The sequence below is a fragment of the Amblyraja radiata genome, unplaced genomic scaffold (assembly GCF_010909765.2).
Source record: "Amblyraja radiata isolate CabotCenter1 unplaced genomic scaffold, sAmbRad1.1.pri scaffold_719_ctg1, whole genome shotgun sequence".
In the NCBI taxonomy this organism is placed as follows: domain Eukaryota; kingdom Metazoa; phylum Chordata; class Chondrichthyes; order Rajiformes; family Rajidae; genus Amblyraja; species Amblyraja radiata.
In genome coordinates, this window is record NW_022630737.1 from 32,245 (window position 1) to 40,540 (window position 8,296).

The 8,296-nt window shown below is 51.9% G+C and overlaps 1 protein-coding gene across 1 annotated transcript; it reads right to left on the reverse strand.

Annotated features, from left to right (window-relative positions):
• Window positions 1-5,544: 5,544 nt before the first annotated feature.
• On the reverse strand, window positions 5,545-7,345 carry LOC116970312 (gastrula zinc finger protein XlCGF49.1-like; the record flags this gene model as incomplete). The annotated part of the gene is made up of 3 exons (XM_033016981.1): window positions 5,545-5,597; window positions 6,027-6,140; window positions 6,881-7,345. Coding segments are annotated over 3 exons (632 nt in total), but the record flags the coding sequence as incomplete, so codon positions are not given.
• Window positions 7,346-8,296: the final 951 nt, after the last annotated feature.

Genomic DNA, 8,296 nt, shown 5'->3' on the forward strand with positions numbered 1-8,296 from the left:
TGGCTGTCTAGTGGTAATTCCGTCCGCTCTTCCTGTCTGGTCCACTGCTCCCTTGCAGTGCGTGGCAAACCTCTTAGCCTCTGTTAGCCTCTCGAGTCGCGGCTCCGTCCTTCCTCCCTCGTCCTCCCTCCCTCCCTCCACATCCAACTAAACATCTCATTACATTAAGTATCTTCTTACATTTGTCCACTACTTTCTGAATATGAACCATCCATGTAATCCTCTCATCAAACTATAAACCTAAAAATGTATAGTATTTTACTCTCTCCAATTCCTGGTTATATAATTTTAGTTTAACCTCACTACCAATTTTCTTCCTAGTAAAAAACATTATCTTTGTCTTTCCACAGAAAATTTGAATCCCCATTTATATGACCACTCTTGTACCTTTATTATAGCCCTCTCTAGTTTCTGCACAATAAACTTCACATTTCTCCCCCTTATCCAGATTGCCCCATCATCCGCAAACAGTGAAACTCCCATTTCATTTACAATTTCTTCAAATACATCATTTATCATTACTAAAAATAGTAAAGGACTTATTATGCTCCCTTGAGGTGTTCAATTTTCAATATCTAATGTTCCTGAGTATTGATTTCCAACTCGTACTTGTATTGACCTCCCAAATAAAAAATCCTTAATCCATTTAAATATACGACCTTTAATCCCCAATTTACCTAGTTTCACTAATAACCCTTCTCTCCACATCATATCATATCATATGCTTTCTCAATATAAAAAAATACAGCTACTACACTTTCTCTGTTAATTTGTGCTCTCCTAATTTCATGTTCTAAACATATAGCTGGATCCATGGAGTTTCTCCCCTTCCTAAAACCACTCTGGTAATTGGATAAATATCCTTTATTTTCTACATAATATGTTAACCTTTCATTTACCATTTTTTCCATTACTTTACATATGTTGGATGTTAATGCAATAGGCCTATAATTCCCTGGGTTTGTCAGATCTTTACCTGGCTTTCCTATTGGGATTAATACTGTTTCCTTCCAGCTTTGCGGTAATTTCCCACCCTCCCACACTTTATTATAAAATGCTATCAAAAAATCCTTGGATGTTTCACTGAGATGGTTTAACATGGTGTAACAAATCTGATCTTTACCTGGTGCTGACATCTTGGTTTTTCTAAGAGCTCGGTTGAATTCTGTCTTTGTGAATGGTTTGTTAAGAACATCTTCCTCGTGTCGTATTAACTGTATATTCTCTGCCATGGTATTTTCTTTTCCTTTTCTTCCTTCTTCACTAACATTGTCTGAACTGTGAATTTTAGCAAAAGATTTTGCCATCATCTCTGCTTTCTCTTCATCTTTCACTGCTGTAATTTCACCGTCAGTTTGGATTGGATATTTGTATTCTCTTTTAATTCCTTTCATTCTCCTTATCATTCCCCAAACTTGACCTACTTTTGTCTCTCTTCCCACTGAGTTACAAAATGTCATCCAAAATTCCCTCTTTGCATTTTATATTACTCTTCTTACACTTGCTTGCAACCTTTTGTATTCAATAAGATTCTGAAAATTGTGATTTCTTTTCAAAATTTTAAAAGCTTTATTTCGACACTTAATTGCTTTGTCACTCTCCTTAGTCCACCATGGTACACTCTTCTTGTTGTGCTTACCTCCTTTCTTCTTAATGGACTTCGTTGCTGACTCTAAAATGGCTTCACAAACAGAAATATTTAAATTATCCACATCTTCATAAATATCAATTTTCTCCATTTCTTGATCACTAATAATCTTAAACTTCTCCCAATCAGCACAACTAAAAGACCACTTCTGTATTATCTCTGTATTATACTCCTCTAAACTCACTCCTACTACAATTTCTATCGGGTAGTGGTCACTTCCTACCGTTATTCTTCGAATTACTTCCCATGAACAAACACCTGCCAATGAGTCTGACACTAGTGTGAGGTCTATGGCTGATTCTGACCCTGTTATGATGGTGATTCGTGTCCCACTTCCATCATTAAGACACACAGGTTTGTATTCTCCATTAAATCCTCAATCACCATCCCATTTTCATCATTAGAATCATCCCACAAGGTGCTATGAGCATTAAAATCTCCACAACATATAACTTTCCCCCCTAAATGCCCAGCAGGTTCATCCATCAACTCCATTGAAAGCCTTTTACACGGATTATAAAAATTAACAATTTTAACCTTACCTTCTCTTGTCCAAATTTCAACCACTAAATATTCTAATTCTGTTCCTTTCACCAACAATCTATACTGTATTCCTTGCTTTATAAATATTATACACCCCCCTCCACTCCCCTCCCCTTATCTCTACGGATACTATCATAACCTTTGATGACAAAGTCTAATGAAGGCTTAAGCCAGGTTTCTTGAATACATATGTCTTCTGGTTTCTTCTTTAACTCTTTAATGAATCATTTAAACTCTTGTCCATTTGCTATTATGCTCCTTGCGTTCCATTGTAATATAATCAATTTGACCTATCACCAGAACCTCCCTGCGTTCCATCTGCTTCAAGCTTTTTATTGATACTCTCCCATGATACTTCTTTTAAACCCAAAAACTTCTCTGCTCCCTTAACAATGATTTTTATTTTTTCTGTTTTGTGTTTAACCTGATCAGTACAGTTGATTACATATGCAATGAAAACAATAAGCTTATCAGCTGTCAGTTCTGTGTGAGTTTTGACTGCTTGACTTTCCTCTGATCTCAAAAACGGATGATTCTCTCTCCCATTAATATCCACTCTTCACCTTTGTCCTTGCACCTTATTCACTGCCTCTGAGTAGCTTATGTTACTTACTGTTTTCACTTGCTGAATCTCCACAGCCCTCTTCCTGACTTCACATCCCCCATACGTTACCCTGTGCGGTCCTCCGCTATTGCAGCATTTATCCTGCATATTTTCTCTGCACTCTTCAAATCTATGCTCTCCTCCACACTTGGGACACCTCTGCTTCCCCTTACACACCGCTGCTATATGTCCATACCTCTGGCCATTTATAACATCGGAGCGGTGGAGGGATATAAGGCCTCACTGGAAAGCTCATGCATCCGATTCTCATTTTTTCTGGTAGTTCAGACTGCTGAAACTCCAGAAGCACAGACAAGCTCTCTACCCTCTTACCCTCCACTGTCCTTAACAATCTCTTAGCTACACTCACCTGGCCACCAAAAATACTCCGTTTGAGTTTCTCCACGTCTTCATCTACAGGAATACCTGTTATTACTCCCCTTGTCACTCTACTCTCACCCAGAGTCTTTCTTTCACTGACCATCTTCTTGCAAACACTTTCAATCTTCAGAGCCTTATTTTTCTGAACCTCCGTCTTACATATTATTAACAAGTTCCCGTCTCTCAAAATCTTAGCTGTTTCCACCTCTCCTACCTCCTTCTTTAGCTCCCTGGATAAAGCTATCGGACTTAAATTGACATGCTCATCTTCCTTTCTAAATTTCAGTATTATTTTAACCTTCCTTTCAACCTTTTTTCCGAACCGTTCTCCTATCCTCTTCTGAACTGTTCCCTTCAAAACTCCTTTTGCTGCTTTGGCTGAGCACGTTTTGCCTGACTCCTCCTTCTCCTTGATTCCTCCCTGAGCTCTGACTAGACACTGACGTCCAGTCACCAAAAACGCTATCATCTTGATCTTCGTCATCCTCTAATCCTACCTGAGTTGCCATTTGATCCAGTCACAAACCAGTTTATGCCAACCGCCAACTCCTAGTCCATCTCTCCCTTCCACACGGGAGCTGCACCGACCCCTCTTCCACAGTCTGCTTCCAGAGTTATTCTCCACTCCCGGTCCCTGCGGCTGGTCACCAGGGGAACCGGAGCCCGAGGCGGCCGGGGATGTCAGTGACTGATGAAAAGAAGGAGGTATTGGCGCCCTCTGGTCCTCCGACTGCAGCGCCCCTTGATTATTGAAGGCCGCGGCGCAGCATTTCTGGTCCTCCGACGGCAGAGCCCCCTGTCGGTGGGAGGCCGCGGTGCAACGTCCCCTGTTGGCGGGAGGCCGCGGCGCAGCTTGTTTGGTCCTACACCTGCAACGCCGCCTGGCCGCGGGAGGCCACTATGCACCATTCCACGTTCCCCACAGACGCTGCCCCACCCGCTGAGTTACTGCAGCACTCTGTGACCTTCTTCCCATGATGCATGTCGCCCCCCCCCCCAGGTAACTCAGCTCCAATCACCGGCGGTCCCCCTCGGATTGGGGGTGACGTCAGGGCCCCGGTTGTGCTGGTTGGTGGACGGGGGCTCAACGTGGTGCCCGGATGCTCGGCACCCCCAGGTGGATGTGGAGCCGCCACTTCTCCTCCTCCCCTCACTTCCACCCCCTCTTCTCCATCTGTCGTCCCTCTTATAGGGACGACAGATGGCGCAATGGGCTAAGTGTTCGGCTGGCAACCGGAAGGTAGCCGGTTCGAATCCTGCTTGGAGTGCATACTGTCGTTGTGTCCTTGGGCAAGACACTTCACCCAACTTTGCCTGTGTGTGAATGTGTGTGAATGTGTGTGAGTGATTGGTGGTGGTCGGAGGGGCCGTAGGCGCAGATTGGCAGCCACGCTTCCGTTAGTCTGCCCCAGGGCAGCTGTGGCTACAGAAGTAGCTTACCACCACCGAGTGTGACTGAGGAGTGAATGAATAATGCGATGTAAAGCGCCTTGAGTATTAGAAAGGCGGTATATAAATCCCATCTATTATTATTATTATTATTCTCCCCCTCCCCTCACTTCCACCGTCCTCATCCCCCTTCCCCACTTGCCTCCTCACCATCTCTCCCCTTCTTCCCCCCACCCTTCTCCCCCCGTCCTTACCCTCACGCCGTCATCTCCTCCCGCTCCCCTCACTCCCCCCATTTCCCTCTCACCCTCCCCTGACCTCCCCCCCCCCCCCCCCCCCCACACATTCAAGCACTAGTAATGTTCACACGTTAGTAATGTCCTGTTTGCCGGCTTGTTGACCCTCTGTGTTCCCCTCCTGCAGAGTTTAGGAGCTGTGGCTGCGGACGGAGAGGCGGAGACTTGAGCGGCCATTGAGGGCGGCGAGGGTGCCGGTGAGCCCCCCCCCCCCCCCCCCCCCCCTCTCCCCATCTCCTCGGTGTGCGGGCTGAGCTGCGACGGACTGAGCTTCGGTGGACCTCATGACGGGGCACAACAAGGAGAAGGGTTATGAGTGCAACATGTGTAGCAAGGCCTGCCGGAGCCCGAGCGAGCTAGAGACCCACCGGCGGGTTCACATGGGAGAACGCCCCTTCAACTGCTCGGAGTGCGGCAAGAGCTTCAAGACGGCGAATGTCCTGAAGATCCACCGGTGGATTCACATGGGCGAGAAGCCCTATGTATGTTCCACTTGTGGCAAGACCTTTACCCAGTTGTGGGGGCTGTGGGGGCTGCGGGAGCACCAGTGGGTGCGCAGCAGTGAGCTGCGCTTCGCCTGCTCTGACTACGGCAAAGGCTTCAAGTCGTCGACAGAACTGAAGGTGCATGGGCGCCTGCACCACGCGTAGCGGCCATACACCTGCAGTGATTGCGGCAAGGGCTTATCCCGCTCCGAAAGCTTGCAGCGCACCCACACCATCGAGCGCCCCTACACCTGCACCAAGTGCGGCAAGGGCTTCACCAACTCCGGCAGCCTGGTGGAGCACCAGCGCACCCACACTGGCGAGCGTCCCTACACCTGTGCCCAGTGCGGCAAGGGCTTCATCCGCTCCACTAGGCTTCTGGAGCACGAGCACACCCACACCGGGGTCGGTCCTACACCTGTGCCCAGTGCGGCAAGGGCTTCATCCGCCCCACTAGGCTGCTGGAACACCAGCACACCCACACCGGAGAGCGGCCTTATACCTGTGCCCAGTGCGGCAAGGGCTTCACTCGGTCCACCAGTCTGCTGTCCCACCAGCGGGTGCACGCCGGCGACCGTTCCGTCCCCAGCCCGGTGTGTGGATAGCGCTTTGCCATGGCCTCCCACGCTCTGTTTCACCAGCAGGTGCATACCAATGGCCAGCCCTACGACTGCCCGTACCGTGGTGAGGCACTTGACAGCTCGTGTGGATTGCGTGGGGGGAGCGGGTGTTGCTCACCGGCACTCTGGCCGTCCTCAATGGCCGCTCACGTCCCCGTGTCTCCGTCTTAAATCCTGCAGGACGTGAACACAAATGGGAAACAAGCTCGCAAACAGGACCTTACTAACATGTGAACATTACTAGTGCTTGAAGGGGGGAGGAAGTGGGTATGGGGGTCAAGGGAGGTCGGGGGAGGAAGAGGTGACGGAGCGGTGAGGGAGTGGGGCGGGTGGTGGTGAGGGTGTAAGGGGCGAAGTTAGGCAGGGTGTGAGGGGGGCGCCGAGCATCCGGGAACCACGTCGAGCCGCCCGCACATCTGCCCGCCTCTGCGCCATGTCAGCTGCACGCATTGGCAGCACGTACGCCCGCCGCCCTGACGTCACCGCCAATCTTATTTTATTTTATACTGCCATCGTAGAGTCTGTCCTCACCTTCTCCATCACGGGTCTGTGTATCCGCTGGTGCTCCCGCAGCCCCCGTTTGCCACAGTGGCTCGCTGCATACCGCGGTGAGCTGTCAAACGCCTCACCGCAGTACGGGCAGTCGTAGGGCTGGCCACTGGTGTGCACGCGCTGGTGAGACAGGGCGTGGGAGGCCATGGCAAAGCGTTCTCCACACACTGTGCTGGGGACGGGATGGTCACCGGAGTGCACCCGCTGATGGGACAGCAGGTTGGAGGACTGGGTGAAGCCCTTGCCGCAGTCGCTGCAGGTGTAGGGCCGCACCCGGGTGTGTAGGCGCCTGTGCACCTTCAGTTCCGATGACGACTTGAAGCCTTTGCCGCAGACGGAGCAGGTGAAGGGTCGCTCAGTACTGTGCACTAGCTGGTGCACCTGCAGCCCCGACAACTGGGTAAAGCTATTGCCACAGGTGGGGCAGCCATAAGGCCTCTCGCCCGTGTGCACCCGCCGGTGACGCAGTAGCCCCGACGATTGGGCAAAGCGCTTGCCACAGGTGGAGCAGCTGAAGAGCCACTTGCCCGTGTGAAATTGCCGGTGGATCTTCAGGTCCTGTGCCCTCTTGAAGTCCTTGCCGCAGTCGGAGCAGCCGAAGGAATGGTCGCCGGTGTGCAGCAGCTGGTGGGACAGCAGCCCCGTGGAGCAGGTGAAGCCCTTGCCGCACTGGGTGCAGGTGAAGGGTCGCTCGCCGGTGTGGGTGCGTTGGTGCTCCAGCAGCTTGCAGGATTGGGTGAAGCCCTTGCCGCAGTCTCTGCAGGTGTAGGGCCGCTCCCCTGGGTGCAGCCGTCTCTGCACCTTCAGTTCCGGCGACGACTTGAAGCCTTTGCCACAGTCGGAGCAGGTGAAGGGCCGCTCTCTGCTGTGCACCCGCTGGTGCTCCCGCATCCCCGACAACTGGGCAAAGCTCTTGCCACAGGTGGAGCAGCCACAGTGCTTCTCGCCCGTGTGCACCCGTCGGTAGCTCTTCAGGACATTCGCTGTCTTGAAGCTCTTGTCGCACTCCGTGCAGTCGAAGGGGCGTTCTCGCGTGTGAACCCGCCGGTGGATCTCCATCTGTCTCGGGTGCTGCCAGGCCTTGCCACACACATCGCACTCATAACGCTTCACCTTGTTGTGCCCTGTCATGTGGTCCACAGCCCTTCGGAGCTCAGCCCGCACACCGAGCAGAGTGGGGGGGGGGGGGGGGGCTCACCGGCACCCTGGCCGCCCTCAATGGCCATTCACGTCCTCGTCTCTCCGTCCACAGCAACGGATCCTAAACCCTGCAGGAGGGGAACACAGAGCGTCAACAAACTGGCAAACAGGACATTACTAATGCGTGAACATTACTAGTGCTTGAAGGGGGGGTGAAGAAGGGCGGGCGGTGTGTGAGGGGAGCGGGGGGAGTGAGCGGGGGAGATGAGGTGTCAGGGAGGGGGAGACGTTTGGCTGGAAAGAGGGGAGAGATGGTGAGGAGGGGAAGTGGGAAAGGAGGACGGTGGAAGCGAGGGGAGGGGAAGAAGAGAGGGGATGAGGGGGGAAGGAGGGCAGGGGAGGAGTGGGGGTCCGCGGGGCCGAGCGGTGGCGGAGGCTGTTCCCACCTGAACTCCTGTCGCTGACCGTCCTCGTCCCGTCGGCCGCGGCCCCGCAGCTGGGCTGCAGTCGGACCCACCCCACGTGACCGGGGGCCAATCGGTTTTTCCGCCCCCCCCCCCCCCCCCCCCCCCGGCCCCGACGTCACAAAAGACCAGGTACCACCTCCTCCTTGCGTCCGACCAATCACAGCCGCGTCC